The following is a 22,450-nucleotide window of genomic DNA, read 5'->3' on the forward strand; positions in this document are numbered from 1 at the left end:
CAGGTTAAGAGCTCGCTCCTGGTGAAATGTGGAGGACAGACAGTAAAGGCATGCAGGCATAACAGCACGGCTAACAACAGTTTTGTACAAAGGGGTTTTTTCCTCATAAAAACAAGACAACATAGTTCAGTAATTTTCTGAAAGAGAGCAGAGAAAACCATCACCAGAAACAACATGATTTGCCCAGCATAATTCGGGAAGGGCTCCAAACTTGGGAGGCTGGGAGGCACCAAAGGCAATAGTGGAGCTACTGGGCTAAATTACGAGGTCACGAGTCTGTATGCAGAACGTGTGCTGCTCCTCAACCCAGCCAATGAGCCCAACAGAGGACAGAAACAGGCCTGGAGATGAAAAGGGGGAAATTAAGTGTTAGACTACCATGAGGGGTTGGACGGCCAGCTCCTCCCAGACAGAACAGAGGATTCTTTTTTTTTTTTAAAGATTTTATTTATGGGCGCCTGGGTGGCTCAGATAGTTAAGCGTCTGCCTTCGGCTCAGGTCATGATCCCAGGGTCCTGGGATAGAGTCCCGCATCCGGCTCCCTGCTAGGCGGGCAACCTGCTTCTCCCTCTGCCTCTGCCTCTCTCTCTCTCTCTCTCTGACTCTCATGAATAAATAAATAAAACACTTAAAAAAAAGTTTAAAAAAAGATCTTATTTATGTATTTGACAGAGATAGAGAGCACAAGTAGGCAGAGAGGCAGGCAGAGGGAGAGGGAGAAGCAGGCTCCCCGCTGAGCAAGGAGCCCAATGCGGACTCAATCCCAGGACCCTGGGATCATGACCCGAGCCGAAGGCAGCCGCTTAACCAACTGAGCCACCCAGGCACCCCAGAACAGAGGATTCTTATTTACAGAAACAGAATGGCCTCAGAGAAGAGATCTAAAGACACAGATATCTGGGGTCCTGCAATAAAAGCACCAGACAACTCCCAACAGGAAAGCTACGTGTGGTCAAACATATCCTGTTTGCAAACTCAGCTATTGATGAGTTTCTGAAAGCTCCATCTGAAATACAGATGACCACAGATTATCAGATTTCAAAGAAAGGCTCTGTATGACAGACAGTTACCAAGGAAGAACCCCATAGAAAAGAGAAATGGTGCAGGAAGCACAATCTATTTAAAAAAAAAAAAAGAGGAAAGCCTTTATTACCCTCACAGGGAGTTGTTAACAGAAGAAACAGCATTCATGATCCCAGAACTGGATACTATACAAATAATCAGAGAACAAGAAAGAGCTGGGAGAGGGGTGCCTGGGTGGCTCAGCCGGTTGGGTGGCTGCCTTCAGCTTGGGTCATGGTCCCAGGGTTCTGGAATCGAGTCCTACATTGGACTCCTTGTTCAGTGGGGAGCCTGCTTCTCCCTCTGCCTGCTGCTTCTGCTGCTCCTGCTTTTTCTCTCTCTCTGACAAATGAATAAATTAAATCTTAAAAAAAAAGAAAAAAGAAAGAAAGAGCTGGGAGGAAGGGGGAGGAGATACATCAGGACGCACATACACACAAATTTAACAAAAGATGAAATTAAAGACATTGCCCAGAAAATAAAATAGAAACACAGATGGAGAACAGATTTTTTCAAAAAAAGTCAAGGTTCTTTTCCAAGAGTTCCAATCTCTGATTAGTAAGAATTACAGAATGAAGATTTTTAAATAATAAAACGAGACAATTCTCTGGAACTGAAAGACAAGAATCTCCAAACTGAAAGGGTCCAATGAGCAATCAAGAAGAATGGATGCAGATCGGCACCTGGGTGGCTCAGCTGGTTAAGCGACTGCCTTTGGCTCAGGTCATGATCCTGGAGTCCCGGGATCAAGTCCCAGATCAGGCTCCCTGCTCGGCGGGGAGTCTGCTTCTCCCTCTGACCCTCCCCCCTCTCGTGTTCTCTCTCTCTCAAATAAATAAAATCTTAAAAAAAAAAAAAAAAGAGTGGATGCAGATCAACTCCCTGTACCTCACTGTGAAATTTCTGAATAGCAAGGATAAATGTGAAGAGTCTGAAAAGGTTCTAGAGAGGAAAAAAAAATTCACACACTTAAGCCACTTACACTGTTATACTCCAATCTCTGGAACTACCAATACTGGAAAACTCCTTCTGACCTTAATTTTGAGCTTCCCACTCTCTATCACCTCCTCTACCTTTCCTGACCACTCAATCTAGAACGCCAATAACTGTCTGAACTCACCAGGATCCATAATGACTGGTCCCACCACCTTCTTATGGTTTGTCTTCTCTCTCAAGTTATTTACTATTCAAATCTGTAGTCCTTCACTGTAATCACTCCCTTAGGTATTCCAAATCAATGCCCTTGCTCTGTTCCCATTCTCTACAGTTAGTGTGAAAAAATCCCAACTATCTATAAATGCCATGCCTGTGTCTGGGTACCTAAATGTTGCTGGAGAGTTATTTCCAGCCATGCTGCTTATTCCCACTTTAAATCCATGATCCCCTTAGGGAAACCTTAAGGCCACCTCGCAATTCTACTGCATTCTTCCAGTCCGTTAACTCTTCTGCTTGCCCAGTAATTACTATAACTTCTTACATCTCTAATATCTCCTATCTCCTTGATAATCACACTCTTAGATGATCTTGCTTTCCATTTTACTGAAGAAAGAGCTGCAACGAGCAGAAAACCTCCACCGGCTCCCAGATCACACACAGTCCTGAGCTGCACCTATGAGAGTGCCCTCAACCTTTCTCCTGTTTCTATGTCAGAACTGCCCACATCACCAGGGCTAACACTTCCGCCACCCCCTTCACCCTCTCAAGTATCTCGCCCACAGCACCACTTTCCCCCTTTCTGTCAGATTATTCCTGTTAACAGATAAACGCGTTGGTATTTTGCCCATCCTTTAAAAACAGCTTGACCTGACAGCTCTCAGTAGCTACCTGGATCACGGTGGTAGTAGTGAATCCACGAATGTGTTACAATTCAGAGAACTGTACCTCAAAGGAAACAATGATGTGTAATTTTAAAAATAACACAAACTTGCTTAATTCTGATATCCAAAATGAGAGTGAGTTCAAAGGGTGCTCAGATACAAGATGTTATACAAATGTTACAGCCTTCCCATATTATTCATAACAGCTAAGGAAAAAATGCCATTCACAGCAGCAACAAAAATTTTAAAATACCTTGGAATGAACTTAAGAATTATGCAAAACCATTCACCTACTCTGTAGAATTTGTTTGTAATCCCCTTAAAAAAAAGAATGATGAAAAACCTAGATGAAGAAAATTATAAACCCTGAAAACAAAATTGTGACACATTTCATATTCCTATATAGAAAGACTTAGTATCATTCAAATAGCAAATTCCCCCAGATCAGTTTATAAATACAATTAATTCCAATCAAAATTAATCTTATCAAATTTCCAGTAAGACTATTTTTGGGACACAGTATCTTGATTCTAAAATAAATATGGGTGCCTGGGTGGCTCAGTTGGTTAAGTGACTGCCTTCGGCTCAGTTCATGATTCCGGAGTCCTGGGATTGAGTCCCACATCAGGTTCCCGGCTCAGCGGGGAGCCTGCTTCTCCCTCTGACCTTCTCCCCTCTCAAGCTGTTTCTCTCTCTCTCTCTAATAAATAAATAAAATCTTAAAAAAAAACAATAAATCTAACACAGTAAATGGCAAGAAGAGGTATTAAGTTTTTATTTTTTATTTTTTTAAAGATTTTATTTATTTACTTTGACAGAGCGAGAGAGAGACAGAGAGAGAGGGAACACAAGCAGGGGCAGTGGGAGAGGGAGAAGCAGGCCTCCCGCTAAGCAGGGAGCCCGATTCAGGGCTCCATCCCAGGAACCAGGGATCATGACCTGAGCCGAACGCAGATGCCCAACGACTGAGCCACCCAGGTGCGCCGAGGTATAAAGTTTTTAAAAAATAAAGAATAATCTGCAGAGCATTTAACTTACTCTAAAACATACAAATGTACAATTCAAAGCTGCAGTAATAAAATTACCACCATATGGATACAAGGCTAAACAAACAGATCAGAGAAACAAAGAGACATATATGGGAATTTGGTATGTGATAAAGCAGGTATCCTCAATTGGGGAAAAGGACAGATGATCCCAGGAAAAGTGGTAATCCACATGGGGGGGAAAAAAGGGTTTGATCCCTACACTTCATATTAATCTCCCAAAATATATACCGAATGAATGAAACATTCAAACAGGAGTCATAGGAGTGTCTGAAGAAGATACAGAACCTTGTTTTTAGATCTTGGGACAAAGTAAACCTTTCTTACCGAGTCATGAAACCCAGACAGATCAGACTGATGCATGAAACACATAATGGGTTTAAATCACTAAGATTTATTTATTTTTAAGATTTTTATTTATTATTTGAGAGAGAAAGAAAGGGAGGGAGGGAGAGGGAGAGAGAATCTGAAGCAGACTTCCCACGGAGCACAGAGCCCGACACAGAGCTCAATATCAACCTGAGGTCAGGACCTGAGCCGACACCAAGAGCCGGACACTTAACCGACTGAGCCACCCAGGCGCCCCAGTCACTAAGATTTGAAAGAGAAAAGAAAAATGGATAAAGGATACAAATAGGAAACTTATTTTAAAAAGCAAATATGAATGACAAAAATACATGACAATATCATCTAGTTACCAAAGCAAGCTTTAAAAAAATATAATTTTTTGTCCATCAGAAAATTATCTTATATAGTATTAGTAAGGGTATAGAAAAATGGATACTCTCATTCAGTTTGGTAGGATAATAAAGTACTCTTGACATTTTCTCAAAAGCAATTTAGCAGTACCTATTAAAATGTCAAATATTCATCCTTTTTGACCCAGGACACCCACTTCTAGGAATTTATCCTACAGAAACACTCTTAACAAGGGTAGAGAGTTATGTTAAGGAATGTTCACTGCAGATGTTTACAGGGGCAAAAAAATCAGAAACCACTCAATGCCCACTGACGGGATAAACCATGGCGCCAGCACATACTGGAAATAGAATGTGTCAGATCTATGAGCACAAAGATTCAGACATGGTCAAGTACATTGCTAAGAAAATTACTGTTATGGGGCGCCTTGGTTGCTCAGTTGGTTAAGTGACTGCCTTTGGCTCAGGTCATGATCCTGGAGTCCCAGGATCAAGTCCCGCATCAGGCTCCCTGCTCAGTGGGGAGTCTGCTTCTCCCTCTGACCCTCCCCCCTCTCATGTGCTCTCTCTCTCTCTCTCTCATTCTCGCTTTCTCAGATAAATAAAATCTTTTAAAAAAAATTTAAAAAAAGAAAATTACTGTTATGTCCATGAGTCCCTTTTTGTTAAAATAAACAAAAAGTTAATGTCTATATAAAAAACTGTGGGAATATACAACAAACTGCTGAAAGTGATCCTCTTTGAGGAGAGAAATTTCAAGGAACCTGTACTTCCTACATAATACTTTCTATAATATAGAAATATAATGTTATAATATATAAAATATAATGTTTACATTTTCCATGCTTCTGGTTAATACCTACAATAGGGAAAAAACAAAATGGGTTTGTAAAATGGTTTAATTCAAAGTTTAAAAAAAAAAGAACAGGAAAATTTTAGATTAAGCCACTCTGCTAGTCAGATTCAAACCTTTCTGGAGAGAGAACCTCCTAGATAAAAACATGGCAGACCAAACTGCAGCTAAGGAGAAGGGTAGAGGTCTGTCTGTCCCATTCCTCTTTCCACTTACCAGCTGCCCATGTAAGGAAACTGGCCGAGTAACCACCTAGAATTGGTGGGGACTAAACTCAAGAGGTTTTGCCTTGTTTCAGAAAGCTTTGATTAAGGACAGCAAGGAAAGCCCCACCCACTCATGCTTTTTCTGACTCTAAAGGCAACCCAGGTATCTCAACAACAGGTACTGGCCAGTGATTTGTCACTTAAGTTGATACAAAACATGAAGAAGCAACTTTTAAAGTCTGTAACTCCAGGGGCGCCTGGGTGGCTCAGCCAGTTAAGCAGCTGCCTTCGGCTCAGTTCACGGTCCCAGGTTCCTGGGATCGAGCCCTGCATCGGGCTCCCCCCAGATAATTAGTATGTTAAGTTTCTTGTTCTTAAAAACAATATATAATTAACTTAGAAATTAACTCAAATATATACATTATCTTCCTCTTTCTCTCACATGGAACTAAACAGAGCAAGTGTCATAACAGAAATTAGGCTTAATATTTACCTCTCTGCCTGTAAGGATGTGTCTTGCCAATTTCACTTTTGCAAAATTCCCCTTGCCGATTGTTTTCAACAGTCTGTAGTTTCCAATGTGAGGTTGTTCATCAGCACAGGAAGCTATAGAGTTTCTACACCGAGCTCCAGACCGCCCAGTGCGAGAGGTAACTTCTTGCCGCCCATCTCCATGTGACGTGTGCTACAATATAACATACACAAAAATTAGGAAATGAGAGAACACATGGTACTTGCCAAATTTTAAGAGCCCCTAGTTGAAGAAACAAAACATTACTGCTTTAATTTCAATCTTAATGCATCTAGCACTTTAAAGAAATTTGCCCACATGATCTAAATTTATGAGGAAAACAGGAAATGCTGAGAAGAAAAGTATCAAGGGTTGAAGTGGGTGTTCAGAAGGAAATGAGATATTTTCTGTATGTGGCTGCAACATAAAATAGGAATAACAAGATTGCCTTATAGTCATAAAAATGTAACTTGTCCATAAGCTATTAAGTGCACCTGCACAAATGATCCTTCACCACTGGAGGGTATTTTTGTGATTTATTCACGGCCACATCACTATTTAGTGAAAGATCCAAAGAATCTGGATTCCCAATTTCTTTCTACACTATGCTGCTAATAACAGTAATTGAAAATAATGTTTCAAGAAGCAGCCAGATTATGGAGCGTCTGCCTGCCTTCAGCTCAGGTCATGATCCCAGGGTCCTGGTATCGAGCCCCACAGGGAGCCCTCTTCTCTCTCTCCCTCTGCCTCTCCCCCAGCTTCTGTTCTCTTGCTCACTCTCTCTCAAATAAATAAAATCTTTTAAAAAAAGCAGCCGGATTAGAGAGCACAGGCAGTAACTAACTTCTCTGACAGAGGCTGTAGTTTTTTCTGGATAGGTCCCGAGGCAAGCAAAACAAAATCAAAAATAAACAACTGGGGGGGCGCCTGGGTGGCTCAGTCGTTAAGCTTCGGCTCAGGTCATGATCCCAGAGTCCTGGGATCAAGCCCCACATCAGGATCCCTGCTCAGCGGGAAGCCTGCTTCTCCCTCTCCCACTCTCCCTGCTTGTGTTCCCTCTCTGTCTCTCTGTCAAAATAAATAAATAAAATCTTAAAAAATAAAAAATAAAAAATAAAAAAATAAACTGGGACCTACATTAAAATAAAAAGCTTCTGCACAGCAAAGGAAACAATCAACTGAACTGAAAGGCAACCTATGGAATGGGAAAAGATATTTGCAAATGACATATCTGATAAAGGGTTAGTATCCACAATATATAAAGAACTTACCAAACTCAACACCCAAAATCCAAACAATCCAATTTTAAAAAATGTAAAGACATGAACAGACATTTCTCCAGACATACAGATGGCCAACAGACATGAAAAGCTCATTATCACTCATCATCAGTGAAATGCAAATTAAAACAATGTGATTATCACCTCACACCTGTGAGAAGGCTAAAATCAACAACAAAAGAAACAACAGGTGTTGGTGAGGACATGGAGAAAGGGGAACCCTCGTGCACTGTTGGTGGGAATGCAAACTGGTGCAGCCACTCTGGAAAATAGTGTGGAGTTTCCTCAAAAAGTTATAAAAAAGAACTACTCTAAGATCCAGCAATCACACGACTGGGTATTTACACTCAAAATACAAAAACACTAATTCAAAGGGATACACACATCCCTATTTTATAGCAGCATTATTTACAATAGCCAAGATGTGGAAACAGCCCAAATGTCCACTGATTGATGAATGGATAAAGGAGATACAGGAGCTCCTGGGTGGCTCAGTCAGTTAAGCATCTGCCTTTGGCTCAGGTCATGATCTCAGGGTCCTGGGATTGAGCCCCATGTCGGGCTCCCTGATAAGTGGGGAGTCTGCTTCTCCCTGTCCCTCTGCTCTTCCCACCATGCTCTCTCTCGCAAATAAATAAATCTCAAATAAAAAAAAAGAGATACACACACACACAGGAATATTATTCAGCCATAAAAAAGAATGAAATCTTGGGGGGTTGGGGGATGGGTTAGCCCGGTGATGGGTATTAAAGAGGGCACGTATTGAACAGAGCACTGGGTGTTATACGCAAACAATGAATCATAGAACACTACATCAAAAACTAATGATGTAATGTATGGTGGTTAACATAACAAAAAAATTAAAAAAAATGAAATCTTGCCATTTGCAACAACATGGATGGATCTAGAGTATATAAATGCAAAGTCAGTCAGAGCAAGACAAATACCATATGATTTCACTTATACGTGGAATTTGAGAAACAAAACAGATGAGTAAAGGGGGGAAAAAACAGAGTGAGACAAACCAAGAAACAGACTCTTAACTATAGAGAACTGATTGTTATGGGGGGGAGAGGGGAGGGAATGGGGGAAATAGGTGATGGGGATTAAGGAGCACACTTGTCTCAATGAGCACTGGGTCATGTACGGAATTGCTGAATCACTGTATCATACACCTTAAACCAATATAACACTGTGTATTAACTGGAATTAAAATAAAAACTTAAAGAAAAAACCAGCCAGACTATATGGTCCTTGATAAATGTTAGTTAGATGAATACTCAATATGCTCCATAAAAGTAAAACAAAGCATATATACCTCTAATCATATTAAACAGAAAGGTACTGGAATTACAAACACCCAATGTGTACAATTCTGCATGTACAAGCATCTAGCTGCCTCATGCTTCCTTTTGCCTCACACCTGGCTCAAAGGATGCCGTGGCCCACTGCCTGCCTTTCAGGGCACTGCTCTCTCTCCCAGCACTCATACATATACACGAAATCTCCTTCATTCTTTTTTCTCTTTATCCAGGAAAATGTCCCTTTTTTCTCTTGCTCTCTCACTACCTATAGATCAAATCAAGCCTGAATCCAGCTGATAAACATAAGAAACTATGTTGTAATACACATATCAAGGAAAAAGGAAAAACAAGTGTTCTCAAGTGAAAGCTTAAGAATTTGTGTGATTAGCTTCTGGAGTCTTCGAAGATGTCTTTTTTCAGAATTTCCCTGTTAAATTCCATCTACTTTCTCATATTCTCTAATTATTCTTCCCTCATGGTACCAGGTTTTAGGATAGGTTCACTTGTTTTATCATGTAATACTGCATGCAAACAATTTTTATGTTTTTACTGTAAATGTATATTTTAAGTAAAGTTGGCTTTTATGAACCAGCTACAAATGTAAGCAATTTGTAATACTGTTCCTATAACAAAAAGGATTCTAATTTCAAAATAAGAGCTTTGGAGAAATAGCTTATTTATAAATGAAGATCTGTTTATCAAAGAAAAAAACTAAAACAGCAACTAAGTTATGAGAGGAGGGCTTCACACAAAACAGGTACATTTATTGTAAACAAAACATGTGCTGCTGTAATGCAAATTTTGCACATCAGATGGAGTATGGTTTTAAAGGAATTTTGGTGGGGTGCCTGGGTGGTTCAGTCAGTTAAGCATCCAACTCTTGGTTTCAGCTCAGGTCATGATCTCATGGGTTGTGGGATCTAGCCCCGTGTCAGGCTCCGCACTCAGCAGGGAGTCTGCTTGAAGATTCTCTCCCTCTGTTCCCAACGCCCCCCCCCCCACTCAGCCCACAACCGAACGCACACACTTTCTCTCTCATATAAATAAATCTTAAAAAAAACAAAACAATTTTGGTGATCATGTTTGTTATATGTTTATTTCCAAACTAGATTTAAGTTTCACGAAAACAGGTAAAATAATTTATTATTCCTTAGATCTTAGAACAGTAGTTGGCACAGAACAGGGATTTAATAGATATATTAGAATGACTATAACATGATAACATAATACTATCACTGTAGTGTTCAGATGCTTAGATTATGGGAAATTTCTCTTCTCTATCTTCCAAACAGAACTTTTCTTCTATTCATTCATTCAAACATTTACTGAGTGATGACATGGTAGATTTTATTTTTTTTAAGATTTTATTTATTTATTTGAGAGAGAGAGAATGAGAGAGAGAGAAAGCACATGAGACGGGGGGAGGGTCAGAGGGAGAAGCAGACTCCCTGCCGAGCAGAGGGCCCGATGCGGGACTCAATCCAGGGACTCCAGGGTCATGACCTGAGCCAAAGGCAGTCGCCCAACCAACTGAGCCACTCAGGTGCCTGGTAGATTTTATTTTAATTTTTTAAATTTTTAAAAGATTTTTTATTTATTTGACAGAGACACAGCAAGAGAGGGAACACAGCAGGGGAGAGCGAGGGAACACAAGCAGGGGGAGCAGGAGAGGGAGAAGCAGGCTTCCCCGCGGAGCAGGAGCCTGAGGCGGGACTCGATCCCAGAATCCTGGGATCATGACCTGAGCCAAAGGCAGACACTTAACGACTGAGCCACCCAGGCACCCCTAATTTTTTAAATTTTTAAAAAAGACTTTATTTGAGAGAGAGTGCGCACAAGTAGGGGGAGTTGCAGAGGGAGAGGGAGAAGCAGACTCCCCAATGAGCAGGGAGGCCGATGCGGGGCTTGGTCCCAGGAATCAAGACCTCAACCGAAGGCAGCCGATTAACCGACTGAGCCACCCAGGTGCCCCAGATTTTATATGTGTATATGTATGTGCCAGGCTGTTTTGGGTACTGGAAACACAGCAGTGCATAAAACAAAATCCCTGTCCCCATGAGCTATGTGTCCAAGTGGTTTTACTATTTACACAATGAAAATACAGTCGTTAAAATTATATTGCTATAATTTTATATATATACTACTATAATATAACCACTGGGTGGCTCAGTCTGTTGAGCATCTGCCTTCAGCTCAGGTCATGATCCCAGTGTCCTGGGATCAAGTCCCATGTTGGGTTCCCTGCTCCAAGGGGAGCCTCTTCTCCCTCTCCATCTGCCTCTCTCTTTCATGAATAAATAAATAAAGATTTTAAAAAATTACACTACTATCCAAAATTTGGGTTAAAAAAGCTTTTGTAATGTAAAAATATTTTCTCATTTACATGTTTTTTAAATTCAGCTTTTCATGCATTAAGTTTTCTACAGTGAGGCACAGTTAAATGAACAAAATATTAACTTATGTGCAAATCAACTGTCTTCTATTGCATGTAAAATAGGAATATTAAAAGAATCTTAAGATGCATAGGCATCCAAAGTTTATACCTTTGCTTACTCCCCAACCTACTTACAATAAAAGAGGAACTCCTTAGCATCCACTAGATGTAACCTTCAGGAGGACAGAGTTTTTTGTCTGTTTTGTTCATTACCAGATATTCCCAGAACTTGGGAGCAGTGACTGGCACTGAGTAGCTGTGCAATACACTGTTGCTGAATGAACGGGAAATGAATTCCAGGTCCTCTCTGATCTAATCCATTTCTTCTTTCAGGCTACATCATCCACTATTCTCTAGCATGGTCCTGGTCCCTCAGTTTGAGTACCCTTTCTTCTCTTCAAACCTAAGAAAATCCTACTCATTCTTTATGCTTGGATCATTTGTCACCATCTTTCTGAAGCCTTCCATGACTCTTCCTCCATCTCATCAGATTTTTTTTTCTTTTCCTTTGGGTTCTGGAGGTACTTTCTATCTATCTGTATTATGCTACTTTGTTGTAGACAATACTATTACCCGCTATATTGGCTCTTTTGCTTCTGAGTTTGTGGAGGAGTCCACTGACTTCACAAAGGAACTCACACCCTCTTCCCTCCTTTGAGCTGGCACAGCCACGTGGCCTAAGTTTAGCCAATGGCATGCAAGCAAAAGTGACATGTCATTCCCATGCAGAAGCATTTAACTGCCGGTGCTTGACTCCAACCATTTTCTGTTCTCCTGAATCCTGAGCATTGCCCAAAGACAGAATACCAAAGGACCAAACCGGCCTGGGCAGGGAGATCAATCTTCATGGAGCCAATGAACCCTCAGGCAAACTGTGTAAACAAAGGTTTTTACTGTGTTAAACCACTAGGATTTTGGTTGTGTATCACAGTATAACTCAACCTAACTAATACATACTCATGCAAATAAACAATCGTAACACAAAGCAGTAAGAAACTTCTATTTCCATTATAGACTATAAACTCATACAACGGATTAAAATATGTGATGTTTGTTAAATTATAACAGAATTAAACTTAGTATATTTAGTTTGTTTCCTTAACATAAAGTCCTTAAATTAAAAAATTTAGTGGTGGGGACATCTGGGTGGTTTAGTCATTAAACACTGGCCTTCAGCTCGGGCTGTGGTCCCAGAGTCCTGGGATGGAGCCCCATGTCCGGCTCCCTCTCCCACTCCCCCTGCTTGGGTTCCCTCTCTAGCTGTCTCTCTCTGTGTCAAATAAATAGATGAAATCTTTAAAGAAAAAAAAAATCTAGTGGTACCTGGCTGGTTCAGTTGGTACAGCATGAGACTCTTGATCTTGGGGTTGTGAGTTCGTGCACCATGTTGGGTGTAGAGATTACTTTAAAATCTTTTTTTTTTTTAAGATTTTATTTATTCATTTGAGAAAGAAAGCACAAGCAGGGGGAGCAGCAGGGGGAGAGGGAGAAGCAGGCTTCCCGCTGAGCAGGGAGCCCGATGCGGGGCTCGATCCCAGGACCCTGAGATCATGACCTGAGCTGAAGGCAGATGCTTAACTGACTGAGCCACCCAGGAGCCCCAAAATCTTTTTTTTTTTAAAGATTTTATTTATTTATTTGAGAGAGAGAGCATGAGAGAGCAAGAGAGCAGGAGCAGGGGGAGGAGCAGAGGGAGAAGCATACTCCCCGCTGAGCAGGGAGCCCGATGTAGGGCTCCATCCTGGACTCTGGGATCATGACCTGAGCTGAAGGCAGATACTTAACCAACTGTGATACCCAGGCACCCCTTAAAAATAAAATTAAAAAAAAAATTCTAGGGCGCCTGGGTGGCTCAGTTGGTTAAGCAACTGCCTTCGGCTCAGGTCATGATCCTGGAGTCCTGGGATCGAGTCCCACAACAGGCTCCCTGCTCAGCAGGGAGTCTGCTTCTCCTTCTGACCCTCTCCCCTCTTGTGCTCTCTCTCTCTCATTCCCTCTCTCTCAAATAAATAAAATCTTAAAAAAAATTCTAATGTGTTTAACTTAAAAAAAAAACAAACCTCAAAACAGAAGCAATTTATTCATCAGGGATATTGGCCTATAGTTTTCTAGTAGTGTCCTTTTCCAGTTAAAACTGATTTCTTAAATAGGCTTCTCAAATTTCAGGTTGGTGCTTTACCAGGTAGCTACAAAGGTAAACCTGGGATCATATTTATTATGTTAAAAAAAATTAAAGATAATTTTTTGGGGGTGTATGTGTGTCTAAGGTATATTCTCATTTGTGTCTTCAGGTTATATAGTAATTTAAATTTGATGGCTCTTATACATGGACACATTTTTTAAAGAACTAATATGTACAACATAAAATGGAATGCATTTCTCATTCATTTTTCTTACTGTTTCTTACATTAGTTTGATATGGCCCTGTAACAGTTAGTAGTGCTTCTTCTACTTGGCCTTCATTTTTTTTTATTTTTTTAAAGATTTTATTTATTTATTTGACAGAGAGAGAGAGAGCTAGAGAGGGAACACAAGCAGGGGGAGTGGGAGAGGGAGAAGCAGGCTTCACGCAGAGCAGTGAGCCCAATGTGGGGCTCAATCCCAGGATCCTGGGACCATGACCTGAGCCAAAGGCAGACAGACGCCTAACGACTGAGCCACCCAGATGACCCCTATTTGGCCTTCATTTTATTCTTCCCATGCTTTTATCAGTGGCCCTAAAGAAAAAAAATGTTTCTAATCTTATGACACTCAATGTGGATACTAACCATTTTGACAAATAATTCTGAATTCTTGTACTGTTAGCCAATTACTTCATACATAGGCTTTTTTTTTCTTTCCTCTCCCTAAGGAGCCAGCCAGTAAACAACCCGAGGACAAAAAAAAAAGAAAATGTTATAGAATTCTTCATTATTCACATTACAACATTTATGGCAACACTAAGCATGTAACAGGTACTCAAAGCTGTTAAATTTAATTCTTAAAGATTAAAGGAGTCCTGAAACTTCTCTCCCATGGATTTGAGCTTATACCACTTCAGCCACAATGAAAATTAGAGTATGTACACTGCTACTGAAAATAATCAGAGACAAGCCAAGGACAGGAAATTATTAACAAATTCATAAAATGTCTATTTTCAAACCAAAAACTCTAATGCAAAACATTTAATTTTCCAGGTAATATACTAGAGAATGGAGCAAACACTATAGATACCTACTCAATATCAAATTCTCCCTTCTTCATTACCAAGAGAACCTGGATGTGTGTTTGGCGAGGCAACAAAGCCAACTAAATACTTATTTTCTCAAACTTCTCTGCAGCTAGATGTAGCATTTGGCTTGGTTCTGCCCAGTTCTCATTAATGAAAGCTATTGGGGGGAGGGGGTGGTTCTGGAAAACCTTTTGTTTCTCATAAAGGGGAACAGATACACTAGTAGTCCCTTCCTCCTTTGTCGTGCCTTCAGTACTACCATAACTGAAGAAGTAGAAACTATCCTGCAGCCATAAGGTCTCAAACATGAAAGAAAAGACAAAGTATTTTTAAAAACCACCAGCTCCAATGTTATTGTACTACTGAACCAAAGCTGGAAGCTACCTAGATTTCTTTTGTAAGAAAAGCAAACCCCTATCTGGTTAAGCCATTATGTTAGGGTTTGTTACTTTCAGCCAAAGTACTACTGTTACAGGGCTCTATCAACACTAATGTAAGAAGCAATAAGAAAAATGAAAGGGGAATGCATTCCATTTTATGTTATGCATATTAGTTTTTCTTAAAAAATGTCCATATACAAAAGCCATTGAATATAAATCACATAACCAAAAGATACAAATGAGTATATACCTTAGACACACACCAAAATTTTCTTATTTTTAATTTACCATAATAAATATGGTTCCAGGCTTGTCCTTGTATTTCTCTGGCAAACCACCAACCTGAAACTTGAGAAGCTGACTTAAATCAGGTTTAAGCAGAAAAACACTACTAGAAAAGTAAACAACAGGCTAATATCCCTCATGAATAATGATGCAAAAATTCTCCATTCTCAATACTAGCACACTGAATTCAGCAGCAAAATGAAAGGATCATTTACCATGATCAAGAGGGATTTATCCCTGGGATGTAAAGATAGTTCAGCATATCAATCAATGTGGTATTTCACACTAACAATAAAAGAAAATAATCACATGATCATCTTGATAGACACAGAAAAGGCATCCAGCAAAATCCCTGACTTAAAGTCAACATCCATTTGGGTGCCTGGGTGGCTCAGTCGTTAAGCGTCTGCCTTCGGCTCAGGTCATGATCCCAGGGTGAACAAAATATCGAGTCCCACATTGGGCTCCTTGCTCATTAGGGAGTCCGGTTCTCCCCCTCCCTCTGCTTGTGCCCCCTCTCTCACTGTCTCTCTCTCTCTCTCTCTCTCTTTGTCAAATAAATAAATAAATAAATAAAATCTTAAAAAACAAAAACAAAAACAAAAAACTTGCTAAAGTCAACATCCATTCATGGTAAAAACTCTTAATAAATTAGGCACTGAAAGAACATATCTTGACATACAAAGGCCATATATGTGAGGCCCAACAGCTAACATCATAGTCGATGGTGAAAGGATAAAATCTTCTCCTTTAAAATCAGGAACAAGACAAGGGTGCCCACTCTCACCACTCCTATTCAACATAGTACTAGAAGTCTTAGTGGGAACAATCAGGCAAGGAAAAAAAAAAAAGGTATCAAAATTAGAAAAGAAGTAAAATTGTCTCTATTTGCAAAAGACATGATTTTATAGGGGTGCCTGGCTGGCTAAGTTGGTAGAACACGTGACTCTCAATCTCAAGAGTAAGTTGTAAATAATAAAGCCCCATGTTGGGTGGAGAGATTACTTTAAAAATAAAATCTTGGGGGAAAAAAAGGCATGATCTTTTGTTTTTAAATTTTTTACCATAATAAATATGGTTCCAGTCTTGTCCTTTTATCTATCTGGCAAAGTACCAGATATAGAAAACCCTAAAGACTCAACTAAAAAACTGTTAGCTCTAGTCAATGAATTCAGTGAAGCTGCAAGAAATAAATTAAATTCAGGGCGCCTGGGTGGCTCAGTCGTTAAGTGTCTGCCTTCGGCTTGGGCAGGGTCCTGGGATCGAGTCCCGCATCGGGCTCCCTGCTCGGCAGGAAGCCTGCTTCTCCCTTTCCCACTCTCCCTGCTTGTGTTCCCTCTCACACTGTCTCTCTCTGTTAAAAAATAAATAAAATCTTGGGGCGCCGGGGTGGCTCAGTCGGTTAAGCGACTGCCTTCGGCAGGGTCCTGGGATCGAGTCCCGCATCGGGCTCCCTGCTCGGCAGGAAGCCTGCTTCTCCCTTTCCCACTCTCCCTGCTTGTGTTCCCTCTCACACTGTCTCTCTCTGTTAAAAAATAAATAAAATCTTGGGGCGCCGGGGTGGCTCAGTCGGTTAAGCGACTGCCTTCGGCTCAGGTCATGATCCTGGAGTCCCGGGATCGAGTCCTGCATCGGGCTCCGTGCTCAGCGAGGGGCCTGCTTCTCCCTCTAACCCTCCCCCCTCTCATGTACTCTTTCTCTCTCTCATTCTCACTCTCTCAAAATAAATAAATAAATCTTAAAAAAAAAAAGAATTTATAAAAAAATAAAAAATAAATAAAATCTTAAAAAAAATTTAAGTTCAAAAATCAGTAGTGTTGGGTGCCTGGGTGGCTCAGTTGGTTAAGCAACTGCCTTTGGCTCAGGTCGTGACCCTGGAGTCCCGGGATCGAGTCCCACATTGGGCTCCCTGCTCAGTGGGGAGTCTGCTTCTCCCCCTCGCCCTGCTCGTGTTCTCCCTCTCGCTCACTCTATTTCAAATAAATAAAAATCTTTAAAAAAAATCAGTAATTTTTCTATATACTAACAATGAGATTTTTATTTTTATTTTCAAAGATTTTTATTTATTTATTTGTCAGAGAGAGAGAGAGAGAGAGAGAGAGAGAGAGAGAGCACAAGCAGGGGTAGAAGCAGGCTCCCCGCTGAGCAAGGAGCCCAATGTGGGACTCAATCCCAGGACCCTGGGATCATGACCAGAGCCAAAGGCAGATGCTTAACCAACTGAGCCACCCCAGGCATCCCTAACAATGAGATTTTTAAAAATTATTTATTTATTTATTTAGAAATCACAAGCAGGGGAGGGGCAGAGGGAGAGAGAGAATCTCAAGCAGACTCTGTGCTGAGCATGGAGCCCAATGTGGGGCTCAATCTAATGACCCTGAGATCATGAACTAAGCCAAAATCAAGAGTTGGCCACTTAACCAAGTGAGCCACCCAGGTGTCCCCACTAACAATGAGATTTCTGAAAAGAAAGAAATCGATCCCATATACAATAGCATCAGAAAGAATAAAATACTCAGTAATAAATTAAGGAGGTGAAAGGTCTCTATACTGAAAACTGTAAGACACTTTTTTTTTTTAAAGATTTTATTTATTTATTTGACAGAGAGAGACACAGCAAGAGAGGGAACACAAGCAGGGGGAGTGGGAGAGGGAGAAGCAGGCTTCCCACCAAGCAGGGAGCCAGATGTGGGGCTCAATCCCAGGACCCTGGGACCATGACCTGAGCCGAAAGCAGACGCTTAATGACTGAGCCACCGAGGCGCCCTTGAAAACTGTAAGACACTGTTGAAAGAAATTGAAGACAACACAAATATCTTGTGTTCAAGGAATAAATTAAGGAGGTGAATAATCTCTATACTGAAAACTAAGACTGTTGAAATAAATTGAAGACAGCACAAATATCCTGTGTTCAAGGAATAAATTAAGGAGGTGAAAGATCTCTATACTGAAAACTATAAGACACTGATGAAAGAAATTGAAGACAACACAAATATCCTGTGTTCAAGGGTTGGAAGAATTAATATTGTTAAAATGTCAATTCTACTAATAGCCATCTACAGATCCAATGCAATCTATATCAAGATTCCAATGTCACTTTTACAGAAGTAGAGAAAACACTACTAAAATTTTTTATGGAACCACAAGACCTCAAATAGCCAAAGAAATGTTGAGAAAGACAAAAGCAGGAGGTATCACAACTCCTGATTTCAAGCTATACTATAAAGATACATTATGATAATAAACAGTATGATAGGGGCACCTGGGTGGCTCAGTGTCTACGCCTTTGGCTCAGGTCATGATCCCAGAGTCCTGTGATTGAGCCTGCATCAGACTCCCTGCTCCACAGGAAGCCTGCTTCTCCCTCTCCCGCTCCCCCTGCTTGTGTTCCCTCTCTTGCTGTGTCTCTCTGTCAAATAAATAAAATATTTAAAATAAACAAACAAACAGTATGATAATGGCATAAAAACAAATAGACCAAGAGAACATAACTGAGAGCCCAGAAATAAACCCAAGCATATCCAGTCAACTAATATTTGGCAAGGGAGCCAAGAACACTCAATGGAGAAAAGACAGTCTCTTCAATAAATGATGCTGGGATAATTCGGTACTCATATGTAAAAGAATGAAACTGGACCCATATACCTTACACCACTCACAAAAATTAACTTGAAATGGATTAAAAACTTAAATGTTAAGGCCTGAAACCATGAAACTCCTAGAAGAAAACATAGGAACAAAGCTCTCGGACATGGGTCTCAGTAATGGATATGACACCTAAGGCACAAGTAACAAAATAAAAAATAAACAAGCGGGACTATCAAACTAAAAAGCTTTTCACTTTTCCATAAAGTGAAAAGACAAGCTATGAAATGGGAAAATATTTGCAAACTATAAATTTGATAAGGGGTTAATAACCAAAACATATGGAGAACTAATACAACTCAACAGCAAAAACAACCCAATTAAAAAATGGGCAAAAGACTTGGGAGATTTCTCTAAAGAAGATATACAAAAGGCTAATAGGTACATGAAAATATGCTCAACATCACTAGTCATTGGGGAAATGCAAATTAGAACCACAACAAGATTTCAGCTCACGCCTGTCAAAGTGGCTATCATCAAAAAGACAAATGCTGGGGTGCCTGGGTGGCACAGTCGGTTAAGCATCTGACTCGGGTTTTGGCTCAGGTCGTGATCTCGGGGTCGTGACACTGAGCCCCACATCAGGCACAGAGTCTGCTTAAGACTCTCTCTCCCTCTCCCTCTGCCCCTCCCCCCTCAAATAAATAAACAAATCTTAAAAAAAAAAAGACAAATGCTGGTATGGATATAGAAGAAAAGGAAACCCTTGTGCGCTGGTGGGATTGTAAATTGGTACAGCCACTATGGAACACAGTATGGACAATTCTCAAAAAATTAAAAAGAGAACCACCATATGATGCAGCAATTCTACTTCTGGGTATATATCTAAAGGTAACAAAAACACTACCTCAGAAAGGTATCTGCATCCCCATGTTCATAGCAGCATTACATACAATAGACAAGACATGGAAACAAATTGAGTGTCCCTCACTGGACGAATGGATAAAGAAGTTGTGGTATATAGATGCAGTGGAATATTATTCAGCCATTAAAAAAACAAGGAAATGCTACCATTTGCAACAACATGGATAGCTCTCAAAGGCAATATGCTAAGTGAAATAAGCCAAAGACAAATACTATACAGTCTCACATGTGAAATCCAAACGCAAACCAAAACAAAAAACAAGAAAACAAATACAAACTCATAGAAAAAGAGATCATACTTATGGTTACCAGAAGTAATGGGTAGGGAAAGGGAGAACTGGAGGAAGATGGTCAAAAGGTACAAATTTCCAGTTATACGGCAATTAAGGGATGTAATGTACAACACGGTTACCACTGCTAACACTGCTGTGTGATACGCAGGAAAAAGTCATTAAAAGTGTAAATCCTAAGAATTCTTATCACAAGGAGAATTTTTTCCCCTTCATTAATTTCTTTCTTTTCTTTTTATTGTTTTATATAAGAAGTGGATGTTAGCTGAATACACTGCGATAGTCACTTCACAATTACATAAATCAAACCATCCTGCTGTATGTCTTAAACTTTTCAGTGATGTATGTTAATTACTTCTCAATAAAACTGGAAAAAAAAATCAGGTTTAAAAGTTTAAAACAACTTTACACTATGTTTCAACTCTTCCTGAACAGAGCTTGGTCTCTTTTGTAAAACACAAGACATGTGCCCACACATCCTTTATAATCCTTAAAAAAACAAGCCACCTCCTTAACACAGGGCAGGTTTTTCAAGTGTAAAACAATCTACAAAGCTAAACTGGGACAATAAAGGGCTGTCCCCCAAGTATTTTGTACTTTAGAAATACTCATAAAATCAAATTTCACTTTTGAAAGCAGTGGGGTGATTATTTCATTCACTACAGAAAAAATATTTGATAAGATTAAACAATTTGTGATTTAAAAAACTTTTAGCAAACAAGAAACTGAACGGAACTTCCTTAATTTGATAAAAATCACGGACCAGGGCGCCTGGGTGGCTCAGTTGGTTAAGCGGTTAAGCACCTGCCTTCGGCTCACGTCATGATCCGAGGGATCCGAGGGTCGTGGGATCAAGTCCTGCTTCTCCTTCTGCCGCTCCTCCCACTTGTTCTCTCCATCTCTCTCTCTGATAAATAAAATCTTAAAAAAAAAAAATTATGGACCAAAAACCTTCAGTAAATACTACACTAAATGGAGAAACTTTAGAATCCTTTCTTTAAAATCAGAAACAAGACAAAGCTGCCTATTACCACTACTATTACTTAACGAAATACAAAAGGTCATGGCCAATACTTTAAGGAAAGAAAAAAGTTAAGATGTGAGAATCAGAAGGAAAGAGATAAAACTGTCTTTGCCTGTAGATGACATGATCTACCTACAAACCAATAGAATCAGAAATACCACTAGAACTCATGAGAGAGTTTGGTAAGGTCCAAGATCAACCTATAACATTTCTCTACACCTCTAGTAACCTGACAGAATACTTAACAAAAAAAAAAATAACCATTCATAATATCAATACAAAATACAAAGCAGGTAGAAACTACCTTAATCAAGAATATATACAAGCTCTCTGGAGAAAGCTTTAAATTTTTAATGAAAGACATATAGAGGGGCGCCTGGGTGGCTCAGTTGGTTAAGCGGCTGCCTTCAGCTCAGGTCATGATCCCAGGGTCCTGGAATCGAGCCCCATGTCGGGCTCTTTGCTCAGCAGGGAGCCTGCTTCTCCCCTGCCTGCTGTTCCCTCTGCTTGTGCTTGCTCTCTGTCTGTCTGCTCTCTCTGGTTCTCTCTGTGTCAAATAAATAAATAAAATCTTGCTTTTGCCTCGTTGTATCCGAGAGAGCAAGATGGGTCACCAGCAGCTGTACTGGAGCCATCCGAGGAAATTTGTCCAGCATTCTCATTCTTGCCGCGTCTGCTCAAACCGGCACGGTCTGATCCAGAAATACGGCCTCAATATATGCCGCCAGTGTTTCCGTCAGTACACGAAGGATATAGGCTTCATTAAGTTGGATTAAGTGAACTTCCTTGAATTGGTCATCCAAGATAACCTACCTTAACTGCAGATAACCAAGATATCTACTTTAATGTCAACTCATTGTATGTAAAAAAAATACTCCGATTAAAAATAAATAATAAAATCTTAAAAAAATAAATAAAAGACATAAAGATACTCAAATAAATGGAAATTCCATGCCCTTGAATAGATACTACAAATTCTATCCAAATTAATCTACAGGTTCAATGCAATCTCAATTAAAATTTCCAGTTAGCAGTTTCTGAATGAATTTTTTAAAAGTTTGTGTGTAATTTTAATTTTACTCTGAAGTTTACAAGGATGAATAATTGCCAGGTCAGCCCTGACAAAAGAGTTAAAAAAAAAAAAAAGCTCAGAAACAAAAAGTGATCAAGGTTAGTTAACATAAGCATAACAAAACGTATTTCTATCACGTACCCTCTAATATCACTGCACTGAGAGACACACAACATCGTTTCTGGGCATTCTTGCCAAAAATATATAATCTTAATCTAATTGTGAGAAAACATCAGACAAACTTAAATTGAGAGACATTTCACAAAATATCTGACCAGTACTCATCAAAACTGTCAAGTGCAGGGGTACCTCAGTTGGTTAAGTGACGGACTGAGACTGAGCCCCACAGCAGGATCCATGCTCAGCAGGGAGTCTGCTTGGGATTCTCTCCCTCTTTCTCTGCTCCTTTCCCCACTGGTGTGTGCAAGCTCTCTGTCTCTCTCTCTCTCTTTAAAAACAAAAAAAATG

At 40.1% G+C, this 22,450-nt stretch overlaps 2 protein-coding genes across 9 annotated transcripts in view; one reads left to right on the forward strand and one right to left on the reverse strand.

Annotated features, from left to right (window-relative positions):
• MARK3 (microtubule affinity regulating kinase 3) overlaps positions 1 to 22,450 on the reverse strand; it is a 113,136-nt gene that overhangs the window by 75,537 nt on the left and 15,149 nt on the right. For 7 of the 8 annotated variants that reach the window (XM_027570023.2, XM_027570025.2, XM_027570022.2 and 4 more), the window contains exon 2: positions 6,176 to 6,367. In XM_027570023.2, coding sequence (XP_027425824.1) covers positions 6,176 to 6,367 — 192 coding nt within the window. Of the gene's footprint in view, positions 1 to 6,175; positions 6,368 to 22,450 lie in introns of those variants that run through there. The other variant, XM_027570027.2, reaches the window with a different exon arrangement.
• On the forward strand, positions 21,516 to 21,752 carry LOC113909067 (40S ribosomal protein S29-like). Its single transcript, XM_035727963.1, has one exon. It carries the CDS (start codon positions 21,516 to 21,518, stop codon positions 21,684 to 21,686), a length of 171 nt encoding a protein of 56 aa, XP_035583856.1. The 3' UTR covers positions 21,687 to 21,752.

Source organism: Zalophus californianus, chromosome 6 (genome assembly GCF_009762305.2).
Source record: "Zalophus californianus isolate mZalCal1 chromosome 6, mZalCal1.pri.v2, whole genome shotgun sequence".
In the NCBI taxonomy this organism is placed as follows: Eukaryota; Metazoa; Chordata; class Mammalia; order Carnivora; family Otariidae; genus Zalophus; species Zalophus californianus.